The sequence below is a fragment of the Tripterygium wilfordii genome, chromosome 12 (assembly GCF_013401445.1).
Source record: "Tripterygium wilfordii isolate XIE 37 chromosome 12, ASM1340144v1, whole genome shotgun sequence".
Classification (NCBI taxonomy): domain Eukaryota; kingdom Viridiplantae; phylum Streptophyta; class Magnoliopsida; order Celastrales; family Celastraceae; genus Tripterygium; species Tripterygium wilfordii.
The window spans coordinates 1,863,004-1,879,127 of record NC_052243.1 but is presented as its reverse complement, the minus strand read 5'-3'; the positions used below and the strand labels follow the sequence as shown (position 1 = coordinate 1,879,127).

At 38.5% G+C, this 16,124-nt stretch overlaps 4 protein-coding genes and 1 non-coding gene across 5 annotated transcripts; 3 read left to right on the top strand and 2 right to left on the bottom strand.

Moving 5' to 3' along the window:
• Positions 1-1,328: 1,328 nt before the first annotated feature.
• On the bottom strand, positions 1,329-1,402 carry TRNAD-GUC. Its single transcript has one exon. It is a non-coding gene; the product is annotated as a tRNA-Asp (tRNA).
• A 476-nt stretch (positions 1,403-1,878) lies between these two features.
• Positions 1,879-5,026, top strand: LOC120010367. Its single transcript, XM_038861142.1, has 8 exons — positions 1,879-2,303; positions 2,681-2,804; positions 3,134-3,218; positions 3,309-3,387; positions 3,772-3,885; positions 3,969-4,081; positions 4,340-4,453; positions 4,571-5,026. The coding sequence occupies exons 1-8, from the start codon at positions 2,198-2,200 to the stop codon at positions 4,691-4,693; spliced, it is 858 nt and encodes a 285-aa protein (XP_038717070.1). The 5' UTR covers positions 1,879-2,197; the 3' UTR covers positions 4,694-5,026.
• On the bottom strand, positions 5,026-7,156 carry LOC120011231 (SNF1-related protein kinase regulatory subunit gamma-like PV42a). The gene is made up of 4 exons (XM_038862294.1): positions 6,696-7,156; positions 5,905-6,259; positions 5,309-5,638; positions 5,026-5,148 (listed from the first exon to the last, which is right to left on the bottom strand). The coding sequence occupies exons 1-4, from the start codon at positions 7,154-7,156 to the stop codon at positions 5,026-5,028; spliced, it is 1,269 nt and encodes a 422-aa protein (XP_038718222.1).
• A 1,511-nt stretch (positions 7,157-8,667) lies between these two features.
• LOC120011534 (protein TOO MANY MOUTHS) lies at positions 8,668-10,190 on the top strand. Its single transcript, XM_038862666.1, has one exon. The coding sequence runs from the start codon at positions 8,668-8,670 to the stop codon at positions 10,027-10,029; it is 1,362 nt and encodes a 453-aa protein (XP_038718594.1). The 3' UTR covers positions 10,030-10,190.
• Positions 10,191-12,945: 2,755 nt separating this feature from the next.
• Positions 12,946-16,036, top strand: LOC120011569 (PTI1-like tyrosine-protein kinase At3g15890). The gene is made up of 4 exons (XM_038862718.1): positions 12,946-13,260; positions 13,717-13,864; positions 14,742-15,004; positions 15,084-16,036. Exons 1-4 carry the CDS (start codon positions 13,229-13,231, stop codon positions 15,739-15,741), a joined length of 1,101 nt encoding a protein of 366 aa, XP_038718646.1. The 5' UTR covers positions 12,946-13,228; the 3' UTR covers positions 15,742-16,036.
• Positions 16,037-16,124: the final 88 nt, after the last annotated feature.

Here is a 16,124-nt window from a genome sequence, read left to right as displayed (position 1 = left end):
GGTCAACAAAAATATATGAGATTTTCTTCATATGTGATGTTAGTTTTGTCGCTTCAGTAACGTGTTGCCCTGTCTGTTCCCGACAAGTGCATGAATATAGGACACATGTAAGTGATCGAGGATCACCTTGACTGGTCAGATCTGCCAGAATCTGACAAATGTCAAGGCTTGGTAAGAGCAAATGCAATGGTGCTTTTTGCTAGGTCAATAAAAATGTATGAGATTTTGTGTTTTGTTGATGTAATTGTATTGAAATACGTGTTTTGTTTATGTGTCTGTATTGAGAGACGTGTTTGTTGATATGGTTGTATTGAGATTTTATGTTTTAGTGTAGTTCTGTTGTGGATAACATGGAAATATGAAATATTGTTGGCGTCCATATTGGGTGAGAATGAATGATGTATAAGAATTTGTGTTTTACTGATGTGACTATATTGAGAGATGTGTTTTGTTGATTTGATTGTATTGGGATACGTGTTTGACTTGACTTTTTTTGTAATAGAGATGAGATACAGTATTGATTTTTGTTGGGCCATTAAAAAAATTCATTCTCGTTGCTTTATGGGCCTCACTTCCTCGTTGGTAATATAGCCATTCCAACTGGGCTTGTCTAGCTTGGGTTTAGTGGGTTGCAAACAAAGTCCACGTAATGACTAATGGATTAGCCCACGAAGCAGAGATATTGGCAGCTACGTACATGGTCCAGCCACATTACCGTCATCAATTTTTTTTGTTCTTGCTTGTTTTTTACGAATATTTGACCTCTTGCTTCTCCAAATAATTAACTCAGATACCTATTATTCACCTCTGATCTGATGTTGTTGAATAAGGGTATTGAGAAAATTTGGTGACACAAATATTTATAAATAACTTATATTTTAAATATATTAATATAGTTTCAAAAAATCCAACCCAAATACTATTCATTTTGAGTCAAAGTTCTGCAGCGCTTTGTACTTCTTAGACTGTCATCATTGATTTTTAAGTCAAAAAATGTATTGGTTGTGTGAGACTTTCAGTTTATATTATTTTTTTAAACAGAGATTTGGGGAGGGGGTAGGATTCGAACCTACGATCTAATGAATGGATAGTATTATTTTGAAATCCTCCATAAGATGCTACCAATCATTGTACTAATCCACATATCTTTCTCTCCCACCAATCGATACTTGGTAACGAAATGGAAATTACCATATTTGTTTGATGAAAAAAATTTATGAAGAAGGATCCCTTGGGAATGACATTATGCTATTTGTCCTCTTTTTACAGAAAACAGAAAAAGGAGAGAGATGTATTTTTTTTTGTATTAGTATTACATTTTGATCCGTCGGGACTGACGGGGCTCGAACCCGCAGCTTCCGCCTTGACAGGGCGGTGCTCTGACCAATTGAACTACAATCCCAGGGAAATAAAGTATACGGTATACATAGTCTTATGATTTCATTCAAAGACTTTCTATTTAGATTAGAATCGTCATCTTATAACAGAGACGTGAGTGATATATATATCAATGCTTTTTAGTGCGAACAGCAAGGATTACGAGTAATCCTTTACTTATTTCCAAATCGATTGATAATCGTTCTTTCAATGAAAAAAATAATAAAGTAATGGAAAGAAAAAAACTCTTTTTTTTTTCTTAAACTTTATACTTACAGATCATGATATGAATCTAGATCATCAGCAAGATCCTAATCTTTTTTGAAAAAAAAAAAGGAAAAGAAAAGAGCCAAACAAAAAATAGCGGGTGAGACAACAATTTTCCTTTTTTTAAAAAATAAAAAATTCTATACTTTCTTCTAAAGCAATTAATTCAAAACCATTGAAATAAAATGAGAAGCTATAAATATCTAAATTATTTTGGACAAATTCGAGTGTATGTTTGGTGTTGAGTCTGTTGACAAAGCCGTATTTGTACAGAAACCGTGAAAAATTGAGAAAAAAGACAAACTTGGGGATAAGAGTGTTAGGGTTCTACTGGACTATGTTCAGATTTGGGGATTTGAAGGCGGTGCATAAGAAGATCCAGATATTTTCGTTTTTAGACGACACTAACCAGTAGTTCAGATATTTCTACTGCACTTGTGTATTAGATTCACTCTCCTACTGCAACCTCACGCTTCTCTTCTACGCTCCCAACCACTTCCCCTTTTTGTTGGCGTCCAGTCCTAGAGGTTCAGTTAGCACTGAATTGTGTGTCATGGCGGCAACAAATGTGTCAAGCTTTACGTCTCTGGCACAGACTTTCTCAACCACGCGGTCTCTTCCTAGTTCTAAAGCAAGTTCATGTGTTTCGCATCCACTTGGTGAGTTTTTCATTCTCTATTATTGCCCTTTTGGTTGCTTCTGCGATTGCACATATGTTTGTCAAAATAGGCTAGCAATTGAATATTCTTATATTGAAACCATTCTGAAAAACTTCAGGATTACAGTCCTACTTGGATTTTCTAATTAGATTTTACAATTTGAAGAGAATTACAGTTTTTCCGTTAGTATTTTAGTGGCATCTGATCACGTTAGATGTTGCTTACTTGATTCAATTCCTATTTCCTTCATCTTTCCGTGGTGTAATCTTCATCTGAAATTGTTGAAAAACAATTACTGAAATTATTCCTACTGAAAGAGGAAAAAGGTTATATCTTGGAATGTTTTAAGTGTTATGCGTCTGTTCTAACTGATGCAGCTAGTGGTTTTGTGGGCGCTTCTCTGCCAATTACTTCTCCAAAGAAGAGAGTAGTTAAGAGCAGCTGGAAAGTGAGTGCTACTGCAGCTGTTGAGACTGCCCCTGTGGAGGAGGAAATAAAAGAGTAAGAGTTTTCGGCTTTTCGTTTCCAACCAGTTGTAATTGTGAAGTGCGCTTGTTCTGTGTGTTTTCTCTATGGAAAGTTGGAAACAACATAACTTGTTACTTGTGTACTATGGATATGGTATATATTTTCTACAATTGAAAGTGATAATTGTTTGTCCTATGGACGGCTTTATGAAAATTTGATAATAAACAAGCAATGTTGAAAATCATTGACCACTCTACTTGAGATTAAACTGGCAATATGAATCAAATCCCGTCTACATAGATTTTTTTCTTTTTGTTCTTTTCCTCCAGAAAATCTGATTGGCTGTTGCATCTTTTCTTCAGTTTTATCCTTCCATCCTGGGCTATGTTTGAACTTGGGCGGGCTCCTGTATATTGGAAAACTATGAATGGTCTTCCTCCAACAGCTGTAAGTTGGTTCTTGCTTCTGAACTTAATAACTCGGTTGAATTTTCTTGATTTTCCACTTGTGATAACTGTGTTCTTGTAAATGGTGAAGGGGGAGAAGATTAAGGTTTTTTATAACCCAGCTGCAAATAAACTTGTTCCTAATGAAGAATATGGAGTTGCGTTCAATGGTAATTCCTGACCCAATGCATCTCCTTAAGGTGTACAGAGGCATTTCAACTATTTTCTTCCCTGTTGAGAGCATTTATTAGGCATACAAAATATGTTTTGAAGCTAAATTTGAGTGAGTTCATGGATACTACTAAATCGCCGTTCTTTTAAAAAATAAGACAAAAGCACATAACAAACTAAATGCAGATGAATTATGTTCGTTGTTAGTTTTTTTCTTTGAATATATCTTAGTAAATTATGATTATGGAATCTACGTTGAAAATGGCTGGTGTATTGTTACCAGATCCTAGTTCAATTTTTGACAAGTGCATTCTTTTGTTAATGGTGAACTACAATGAGTATGCAGTCTTCAACCATGACCCTAGTAAGAGTTATCTTTGCAGGGGGTTTTAATCAACCGATAATGTGTGGTGGAGAGCCAAGGGCAATGCGCAGGACGGACAGAGGAACAGCTGACGGACCTATATTTACCATTCAGATTGTCATCCCGAAGCATGGTTAGCACTGTTTGTGAAATTTTTACCCTCCTTGTAGTACATATATATATATATATTTTAATGGAGCATGTTACATTTTGCAGCCCTTAATGTGATCTTCTCATTCACAAATGGAGTTGATTGGGATGGCCCCTACAGACTGCAGTTTCAAGTTCCAAAAGCTTGGCGGAACAGACCCATTGAGTTCTTCAATGAGGTTGGCAGAGCTTGTGTCTATGTGTGTGTGTGTAGGGGAAAGCTTTGTGCATAATACAGTTTATGATATCCCTTAATGGAAAGCCTTGACAACAATAGAAGTCATCGCATGACTGTTCGAGGATAAGTCTCTGATGAATAATGGGATTCATCGCCATTTGCTCCAAAGTGAAATGAAGATAGCTTGTACCCATACTTGTTTTATGTGTTATATGCGGTGTTTCTAAAGGAAATTGAGGCAACTGTAATTATGTGGCAGGGACTGGCAGGAGAGTTGAGCAAAGAAGGCGCGTGTGAAAGAGCAATATTTCCAGATAGTAGCGTTATTGTTCCACCAAGTTGTACTATGGTTGGCAACTTATCTGTTGAGGGAGTAAGTACATTCTTTACGCACACTACTCTCATTTCGGTTATCTTATGAGCTAATTTTGTATGCCACTTAAGTGTAAAAGTCTGCTGTCAATTTAATGATAATAAACATGTGTTTCAGGGTGATCGTTGCGATCTAGATCTAGTTCCAGGATGCATGGATCCTAGCTCGCATTTGTTTGATCCCCTTGCCAATGTAGATGATGGATCCTGCCCCATTGATATGTCTGATTCAGAGGAATAAGAATGCAGAGTTTATGCTTTCCCATCACTATACGTAAATATGAAACCAGTGTCTGATACATTTGCAACATCAATGAGGCATTGAGGCTGCATCACATCAAGGAGGCCATTACTTCTGATGACCCTCCATGTATATTCTAAACCCTAATATTGTCTACATTGATCATATACTCCCCCTCATGCTGTTATGAGAGATCACTGGCAGGAATACAAAGAACAGTAACTGCTATTTAGGTTTAATCCACCGTGGTTGTCTTATAATGTATCATTGTGTACTTATAAAATAAATTAGTTGAATAAAAAGCGTATAAGCTAGCTAAACGTCTGGCGTTTTTAGACGTTTGGTTGGGTATGGGAGTAAAGCTTATAAGCTAACATATAACCTCCACCAAACATACCATCGATATCTTTGTATGTGATGGGTCCGTTTAAGCTTATAAGCTCCACCAAACAAGCCTGTATGAGATCAAATATTAATGTTTCTAATGGCTACATCTTAAAGCAAAAGATTTATTACTAAACCGAACGGCAGTTGTACATTCGAAAACTCCAAGAAACAAAAGCAACAAAAAACACCTGACAAAATTTACGTGTCTGTCTTTATATCTCACAGTACATTGGGCTCAGAAAGTATACTGGCCCTTAATACTCTGATCATGTCCGTAAGAGAGACCAGCCCAACAAGCAGGCCCATTCGGTCCACCACCCAAACTCGGTGAACATGTTGAGATACAGCCTTGTCAATAACTTCCCCGAGTGGAGAATCAACGTGGCAAGTCACAAGTTCCCTGGACGATCCTACCCCTGAAGATGAAAACAAAGGACTCGTCAATATCTCCTCAGTGAAGTGCAGAGCTGTAAGTCGCAACCACGTCTTTAGTGAAGCCAAATGGCATCCCCTCAGGTCTGTTGCCGAAAATGTCCCCACCACCTTCCTCCCTCCGCCCTGAATCATCATCAACTTGGATCAATTAATCAAATCAATAATGATAGGAATATCGCAACAGTTTGTATCCCAGTTATCCCAACTACTGAGTTAGACGCACATTATTCAAATGAATTCGTGAGCTTCACAATAACCCACATGTGCTGATGTGCATACAAATCATCAGCTGGGATAACTGGTATTCCAATTGCTGGGATCTCTGTTGAGACTACAATCAAATAAACTAAAACTCAATTAATTTGGTAATTTTTTTTATTTATAATTACTTCAACAAGCTGGCTGTGATCTTCATGAATGGTGTGTGTGGATTGGACTATTGGGACAGCATTCAACATAGCAGCTCTCATGTTCTTGATGGCTTCGATAACTTTGGTACGATCTGTTATTGCGAATACAGTTTCATTCACAGCTCCTAATTCCCCAACACTGCGTGACATGATGCCTTGAAGTTCGTCCGCTTGTTGCTCCTTCACGAACATCAACAAGTCCATCTGTGTAAGCATCCGATAGCTCGACGCCGACTCCACCAGCTCCACTCCTGAGACGTTCTCCATTTGACTGTCCACCGGGACTAAGGCACGGTGGACTCCTTTGCTCAACAATTCCATGCAGTCCAGTACACTACATCAACCATGCCATTATATTTCAAAATTTCAAATTTCAATTCAAATTTTGTTATCTAACAAATCAACGACGGATACTCCAAGATGAGCGATCCGAGTATGAATTTACTAGACAGCACGAGGGCACGAGGACCCTTGTATTCCTGCACTTGCACTGTAAAGTTTTAATCACAGACATCCAGTTTATTTATCAAAGTCAAAAAGTGTATGAATCCTATATTGATAAACAGACTAACAACTTGAATTAAAAATGAAGTGACTTCTAGTACCGGGTATGGACCCAAACTAATAAACACACTAGATATTTATAATTAAAATTGCACACACTTCAACTATCGGGACGTGTGGATCCCATACTCATAAACAGATTGGACGTCTGCATTAAAACTACGGTAACTTATAGTACCGCAAAGCCCCATAACCCATGAACATACCTTGTGTTGGGGTTTAGAGTCCATAGACTAAGGTCTTCGAGGCAGTGTCCTATAATGTTCGACACGGGTACGGACATCTTTTCGTCGAGATTAAACGCATCACTATCATCTCCACCGTTCATCCGATCATCTCCAGCAATGTGTGCCAATATGTCAAACATGTTGACCATACCTATGTAGTGTTTCCGAACGGCGCCAGTGTGTTTATCAGATTCCATGATCATGGACCCACCTGCACCTATCCAGTGCCCCGGAGGCGCAGCCACTGGCACCGCCACCACTTTGTTTGCCAACAAGGCGTTCATCGTGTGGCCTAAAGTTGCCGTGTACGGTACCTCCACAAGTCTCCTCTTGTTCGCGGTTAGATCCTTCACTTTCCTATCTTTCAGACGGGGCTTCTGACCGGTTACTGATTGGTTCCCCGCCCTGGCGGCGGTGTTGAGCTCCTTTTGTTGCTGCATTTTCTTTGTTTTCCTTACGGATTTATTGCCAAGATTTTGAATTATATAGATATATATGTGTGTATATGTATTTATAAGTTATAATTTTGATATATCTTTTCATGTAGATGTGCATTTGACGTGTCAGTATATAAATTTGCGTTTGTGCATGGCGATTCCTTTATCTGGCAAGTGGCGTTTCTTGTTGCTGTTCCCATACTGCCATACACGTGCCACGTAGGTGTGCATTGCATTTGTTTTATGAAACTATATATTATTTATCCGATCGATTTAAGACAAATAGCAATCCTTCATGATGGTAGAACTTGTGAAGTGTGGATTCGGGTGTAAACTTGGAAAGTTTGGCCTTATTGTATTTCATATTTTCTCCTAGGTATATAAGGCAAGATATTTAACTCCTTCGACAATTGGTAGTTTGTCCATCATCTTCAAATTTGCACTTATGTAAGGTGTTACAGACTCCCTTTTTAAGGGTCCACGTCGCTATGTGGCCCGCACACCCATGTTCGTGGGTGGCACACCTTAATCCCTTAGGTCTTAGCTTCGATACTATCTGTAATAGCTCACCCCTCAATAACACTTTGTTCGCTTTGGATCAGCCTATACTGGCTCACATAGCTGTCTTCCTAAGCCCAATACCAACGCTTATTAGTTTGAGCTTAGGAAAAACGATTGGTATTAATTAAGAAGTTTGACATATTATATGTTGTACTTCACATATTTTCCTAAGCGAAGTTGGACAAGAAACTTAATCCCTTCACCACTTAATAGCTCGTCCCACACCACTAAACTAGCAATGCAGAGGTTTGTGGCCCTACCCACTTGATCCGGATGCTACAATCTCCCCCTTTAACGACTCACATCTTTGTGCGACCCACATACCCTTGAGTGTCCACACCTTAAACCCTGAGCAACTCCGAGTAACATTTTTCATTATGTGACTTTAATTCTCCTTTAAATTTGTATGCACTTGTTCCTTTGATGAGAAACATCTTGTAGTCAGACTTTTGTCTTTTGACATACCATAGACGTATATTTATATTTAAAATCGAACATTGAACACACATATGTTTAATCCAATCAATTATCAATCGAACCACCCCTCGTTGTTATTTATCTTGTAGCCAGACTTGCTAAGTCATTTGAATTTTGAACCGAAATTGCATTAAGAACAAAAAATAAACGCACTTCACAACACGAGGTCGCTTGTTCATTGTGCATTTAGATAAACAAAGTAGCCCAGGCCCCAGAGAAGCCAGTCCATTGGACCGTCCGGCACCCCAACCCAACAAAGAACAGAAATCTCGTGAAAGCCATTAATGCTCACACTCCAAACTCCATTCATTCATTTCAATTCCTCCAATTCTCGTGAACCCAATTACTATCTTCACTTCATTCCCTACACCCACCCCCTTTTCTCTCATTAATTCCACAATCCAATTATCCAAACCCTACCAATATAAAAGCCCAAGCCCACAAACCCTTCCTCTCCACACACACACAAATTCAAAATGGCAGTCCAATATTTCTCACCACAAACATTACTCCTCACTCTCTCAATTCTCTTGCCACTCGTTAGGCCTTTCACGGTCATAACATCGGATTCCGATGTGCCGTCTTCAGCACTGATTGATGGGCCTCAACCCGCTTTCTCGACCAACCAAAATGGGGCACGAACCGACCCGCGTGAGCAAGAGGCGGTCTACGAGATTATGCGGGCCACGGGTAATGATTGGGCCACTGACATCTCCGACGTCTGCCGAGGCCGCTGGCACGGGATCGAGTGTATGCCCGACAAGGAAAACGTGCAGCACGTTGTTTCGCTGTCGTTCGGTGCGTTGTCGGATGATACGGCCTTCCCTACGTGTGATCCGAACCGGTCTTACGTTTCGGAGTCTATCACCAAGCTGCCTCACTTGCGGACTTTGTTCTTTTTCCGTTGTTTCAGTAACAATCCGGGTCGGATCCCGACATTTTTGGGGCAATTGGGCCCCACGTTGCAAACATTGGTGTTGAGAGATAATGGGTTTGTGGGTCCCATCCCAAGTGAGTTGGGGAATCTTACACGGTTGAGGATTCTTGATCTTCATAAGAACAATCTCAACGGTTCAATACCGGTCTCACTGGGCCGGCTCACCGGTCTGATGTCGTTGGATTTGAGTTGGAACAAATTAACCGGTTCAATACCCGGTTTAAGTTTCCCGCCTTTGAATGTTTTGGATTTGAGCCAAAATCTCTTGATGGGTCCAATTCCATCTAGTATTGGAGGTTGTCAATCTCTAATCAAGATGGATTTTAGTCGTAATCAACTCACCGGTTCAATCCCTGACTCAATTTCGGGTCTAAAAGATCTTATTCTTATGGATATCAGTTATAATCGTCTTTCCATTCTGCTTCCTGCTACGCTCAAGAGTTTGAACTCTCTCCAAGTTTTGAATCTCAAAGGCAATCCCATGGCGACCACTTCCCTTCCTAACAATGCATTTGATGGGATGAGGGGTTTAATGTTCTTGATCCTCTCTAATATGAACATGCACGGTTCAATCCCCGAGTCAATAGGCCGGTTGTCCAACCTCCGGGTCATTTATCTTGATGGGAACCGGTTCAACGGTTCGATTCCTAATAGCTTCAGGAACTTGAGAAACCTTAGTGAACTAAGACTCAACGATAATCAGTTATCCGGTCCAATTCCGTTAGAAAGAGAGACTGTTTGGAGAATGAAGAGAAAGCTAAGGTTACATAACAATTCTGGGTTATGTTACAACCCAAATAGTGGTTTTGAGGATGGTTTGGATCCATCCTTTTCTTCTGGTATTGGTTCATGCATCACACCCACACCCACACCCGGTTCAACAAGGACAGTGCAACCCTAGATATGGCAAACACAATTGATTTTTATTTCATCTTTTTTCTTTGTTCTTCCTTATATGAGACAAAAAGAGACATGTATTACACGATGTAGTCTTATTTGTAGTTGTACCATAAACAACCTACCTTTATTTCTTCTCTTCAATTTTTAGGTACTGGATTTGGGCCGAAAGCCCTGTTTGTATGCCATCACCATTTGCCTTCAAAATGGGCCTTTGTGTAAAAATTCTCACTTGAGAAATGTCTTCTACCTGGATTGATCCACCGGGAATGGATCTTGGGTCTAAAAAGATATGTAATGCCCCGCTTTCAATTCACAAAATAAGTAAAATAACGTTAAAAATAGTGGTATACTTTCTAGTTGCGAGCTGGCCAAGTTTATCCAAGAAAAATAAATGAAAAGCCTCATAGTTCTGATTTCCAAATACAAGAAATTAGGATTGTTATGAACACAAGACAAAGACAAGACAAATTTGTGTTGTAGGGGGTCACTGGCATCTTCTCTGACATCAATGATTGGTAGGCATACCAACTAAGAGAATTTAATCTGCATATGCTTGGTTCTGCTACTGGGACTACCCTCATTATATCTAGGATTCTATGTAGCTAACATACATACATATATACATATATACACATATACATATATACATATATAAGTGTGTGTGTGTGTATCCTATTTGTTGAATATACTAAGTGTATATATACCTGCTTTTAGTAGGTAATTATATAATATTCCAATAACAACAATAATAACAGGTACAATGATTCCAATTATTCAACAAGTGTGCTTGTAACATGCCCAAATACAGACATGACCAATTCCCTACCCATCAACCCTATCACCATATAATAAATTCAAAAAAGAGAATCTTTATAATATGTATAATTCCATTCATACTCCAAAATCACGAAAATAATCTATTTATAGTGCGTGGATATCAATCATATATATATATAATATATATATATGTATGTCTTTTTAGAGTCTCATACACTAAACAAAACATTTAGTTAAGAGGAGTTAGGGTTCGGATGAAGGGTATTTATTGCTTTAATTTTCAATTTGCCTAACTTGTCACTTTTTAAATTTAATGGTGAAGGCATCTAGCATTGGATGCAGCCATAATTCCTTCTCAAAATCATGTTAAATTGTCATATTTTTCTTCTAAAATGACATACGAATGATAGAAATGTGTTGCATTAACAATAACTAAGATTATCTTTGTGTAAAACCGTAAAAAATAAGAACCATTGAAGATTTTTGTATAATCTTGAATTCTATTTTTTTTTAAACAGGGGGAGGGATTCCAGCTATTCCAGCTATTTGGATCCCTCTAGGCTCTAGTATGACCATGTAAACCTAATCCTATGAAAGTACCATTAAGGAGAAGTAGGGACGTAAACATTGAGCAGCCACATCCACCAAATACAACTTTTTGAAGAGAAAATAATATATGACTATATGGAACAGCCTTTTTTGACTTTGTAATTGCGTTTTGCTTCTCACATTAGCCATCAATGGGCACCTCAAGTATTTTTGTGTTTGTTAAACGCTTCTATCATGGTATCTGTGGGTTATATATCTATATATATATTGCTGATGAAATTTTAATACAAATCATGCAAGTGGTAATACCAAAATATCCCTCTCCAATGAAACTTTAACACATGTCATCACACAATATGAAGGAGAGGAGATCAAGTTGAGGAATATCTCGACATACCTAAATGTCACTTCGGCTAGTACTCTTCGATATTGCTTGATAGTCATGAACTCAAGGACCCCATGTGGCTAGAAAATCTTGGAGTATCGAGGAACACCCATCACCGATTAAGAAGAAGATCTACATAACATCTTTGGGGGATTCACCTCCAAAAATCTCGTATGCAATCAAGGGAGATTCGTATTTTGAAATTCATATAAAATGGGACATCTACTCAGGTAAATCTCACTTTTTTACCACTAGCTAAAGAGATATCCAAGTACCGAGCTATCTCACTAACCCAATGGTCTATCGATCTAACTTGACCGTCCCCTGAGATATACTTCGGGGACCCCATAGCTCACTTTTTTATCTGTGCATAAACAAAACACAACTTCTTGATCTATAGTCTGATTAACTGAGATGCGTACAAAATTGAGAAATCGATAGGTCAGTACGATTTTACACGTCATCACACAAAAATATTAGATTTTTTTTCCATCTTTTGTTTTTTCTTTCATAGATTACTTGCGTCGGCATAGGAACGCACGTTCTTTAGTTAGACAAAAGAAAAGAAAATAGCCCTCTACCTAATAGCCCCACATCAAATTCAAATTCAAAGCTCCAATTAATTGTGTTTGAAATGTAAATTAATAATAGAAAAAATGGTTTTCAAAGCATTAAACCATTTATTTTGTAGGAGATTAAATATAATTTCTTTAAATTAATATTGAAATTCAATGTGTCCATGTTGGCATTTTCAGGTTGCATCAAATCCTTTTCACCATACTTGGAACGAATACATTGATTTATACAATGCACACTTAAAATATATATTTTTTTTAAAAAAATATATATACATTGGTGCTCAAATGCGGGATCTCACTCTTTATTTCAAGTGAGGGATCCGTCTCATACCATACACGTTGATATAAGTGCGGATCCATACGTGATGGGGCTCGTGTGTGGACGATGTTAGATGGATTCCGCACTTTAAACCCGCACTAGAGAACCACTCATACGTATACACACATATATATATATTTTTTCGAAAGTATAATTTTTTTGTGGAAGTATTAAATTATGAATATTTTAAAATTTTAAATTGCAGGTTGTCATTGAAATGGAACGCCATTAGTGGATTGATTTGAAATTCCAAGACAGCTGCGTCACATTTTTTATTTTATTTTAATTTTTCTTCACAGACGAAGAAAAAACAATGAGGACTTACCTTCCCTTGCACACTTTCTCTTTCCCTTGCAAACAAATGTCTGTCTGCTCTACCACTTATCCCCCCAAAAGCGTTACGTTTGGCATCTCTCTTTCTTACCTTAGTCACCATATTCAGTTCTCACTTTTCTCTTGCTTCCACTGACTACAAGCAACCGAAAAAGGAATCTCAGTGAGAGAGATTCAGCAACGGCAGCAGTAGGCTTAGAGGGAGCAAGGCTGGTTGATTTGTTCAGAGAGAGGTGGGTTTTGCGGTTGGAGTTTGGATATGGCGTTCTTTTGTTGTGGAAGATTAGATCGGTAAGCTAGCTCTTGATAGATTGATTCTTATCTTTCTTTGATTTCCTGGTTGGTTTTATTGTTCTGCCATTTATTAATTCGATTGATTGGATAATTGTGATATGGGTTTGTAACTTGTGGAAGCAATTTCATTTGCCTTTTCTTCTGGTTGCAATTGGGGGATTCAAACTGCTTACTTTGATCTGGGTCGTAAGAATGCCAATTTTATAATTGTGTAGGCATTTTTTTGATTCTTAAGAAGTGGGAGGGAAAGGGAAGCAAGTAAAGTCAGGTTCTTGATAACGTGATGAAACACAGTTCATTCAACAGGGGGATTTTTTTTTCAGGGGAAGCGCTTTTGCAAAATAGAGCTTAATCAGATACTATTTGATCTTAATATTAAGTGGAATTTTTTATATATTGCACCATGTTTATAGAAATGGCAGTTTTATGCATTGAGTGTACTTAATTCTACAGGAAAGAGCGAGGGAAGAAGAAGCCGACATGGAGGATTTTCTCCTTGAAGGAATTGCATTCAGCTACGAACAACTTTAACTACGACAACAAGCTAGGGGAAGGGGGATTTGGCAGTGTTTACTGGGGTCAGCTTTGGGATGGATCTCAAGTAAAGTTTCTGAATTTTCGCTTGCTTAAATTGATGTTTTTTTTGAGTATTTAACTTCGTGACACTCTCACTTTGCGGCCTAAAATATCCTAGAAGATTAGGTTGTGTAAGGAATCGGCAGTGTGGAAGTTTGGAATGAGGGTGCTGGTTGGTGGCTGAAAAGTAAGGATTCTTCTAGCCGTGTTTGCTATGGACTACCATGGTACTAGGATGTGGCTTTGGCATTACACATTGATTGGTACTAATATAGAGATTTGAGATTTGAGGATCTACATCAGGGTGCCATTACCCTAGAAATTTTATGTTGCATGTTAAAGTAATTCTGACTTCTTACATTTGTATGTACAAGCTAAATCTGAATGTAGGCCAAATGACTCTCAGGCTTATGAGTTTTTCCTCTGTTTTCAGCCTGATAGGATAGGCGGTCCCTGGCACTAGGGTATTTGCTATTACAGTCAGAATAAGATATTTTGCATTTTTATGGCTAATTTGCATTAATTTGTTTCTGAAAAGAGTCTATGCACTTTAGTAGCGTTTTTCTTGTGCTCAAACAGGCATGCGTAGTATATACTCCTTAGTACATGAACATTTCTGTCATCAGCACAGCAGTCAAACTCAGTTGCATCTGGTACATCAAAGTTGGAAAGAGATAGTACATTATTAATACTCTGACTCTGCTGGATTATTTTGCCATTTTGTGTGTTTTGAAATCTGATAAGCAAAAACATGGCTTTAAAACTGCTTAGCCTTCACCAGAACATGGGTGTATCTTTGTCTTCAGATGCCTAGATGTAGTGTCTTATTCTGAAATGACTCAACAAGAATCATCTCATTCTTCTATAACATATATGGATTAAAATGATACATTTATACGCAGATTGCAGTGAAAAGGTTGAAAGTTTGGAGCAACAAAGCAGATATGGAATTTTCTGTGGAGGTTGAGGTACTAGCACGCGTTCGGCACAAAAATTTGCTTAGTTTACGTGGTTATTGTGCTGAAGGGCAGGAGCGTCTTATTGTATACGACTACATGCCAAATTTGAGCTTACTTTCCCATCTTCATAGGCAACACTCAGCAGAATGTGTTCTTGATTGGAACAGACGGATGAATATCGCAATAGGGTCAGCGGAGGGAATTGCGTAAGAGTAAAACCCAATTTGTTTGTGTATCTCGTTTCAGCTCCACACTTACTGACAGTTTTTATTTGATAAAATCCAGCTATCTTCACAACCATGCAACTCCACATATAATTCACAGGGACGTCAAAGCTAGCAATGTCTTACTGGATTCAGATTTCAATGCCCAAGTCGCAGATTTTGGATTTGCCAAGTTGATTCCTGATGGTGCTACCCACGTAACTACACGAGTTAAGGGTACTCTAGGCTATCTTGCCCCCGAATACGCTATGCTAGGGAAAGCATCAGAAAGCTGTGATGTCTACAGCTTTGGTATTCTCTTGCTGGAGCTCGCCAGTGGCAGGAAACCGATTGAGAAACTGAATTCAACGATCAAGCGAACAATTACAGATTGGGCTCTGCCGTTGGCTTGCGAAGGAAAGTTCACTGAAATTGCTGACCCAAAGCTAAACAGCAAGTTCGTTGAGGAAGAGTTAAAAAGAGTTGTTCTGGTTGCACTTGTTTGTTCTAACAGTCGACCTGAGAGACGACCCAACATGCTTGAGGTGGTAGAGCTGTTGAAGGGAGAATCAAAAGAAAAGTTCTCTGAAATCGAAAAGAACGAACTATTCAAGGTGCACGAGGCTGCTGGTTTCAACGATGTGCCAGCCAATGAAGACAACTCGGACTTTATCTCAGAGGAGAAGGAGGTGAAGCAGGAGTTGAATGAAGAAAAACCACAGGACAAGGAATCCATATAGTAGTTGAAGTTGCTATGAAGATACAAGCGACCTCAGGTTCTAAGCTGAAGCAAGGCTGCATCGTAGATTTGCTAGTTCAAAATGGTGCTTTTTGAGTGATACAGAATGTGTGTTTCTTTTTCTTTTCTTTTACACCACTTGTGGTCTCAGTATTTCCCTTCCTTCTTCAGCTTTCTAAATGCTCATTGCTTGTTATTTTATCTTGCAACTCCCAGTGAAGTTCCCAAAGCTGCTGAGTTTGTACTTAATACTTTTAAGTCTGCACTCAATATTTTATCAAGATTGTTCGACTTAACCCTGCTGAGCTTGTTTGAGACTTCTGGCAAAAGTACCGATAACAAAAAAACTCAGCTTTGAAACAATATCTCACCTCCGAAGCATAC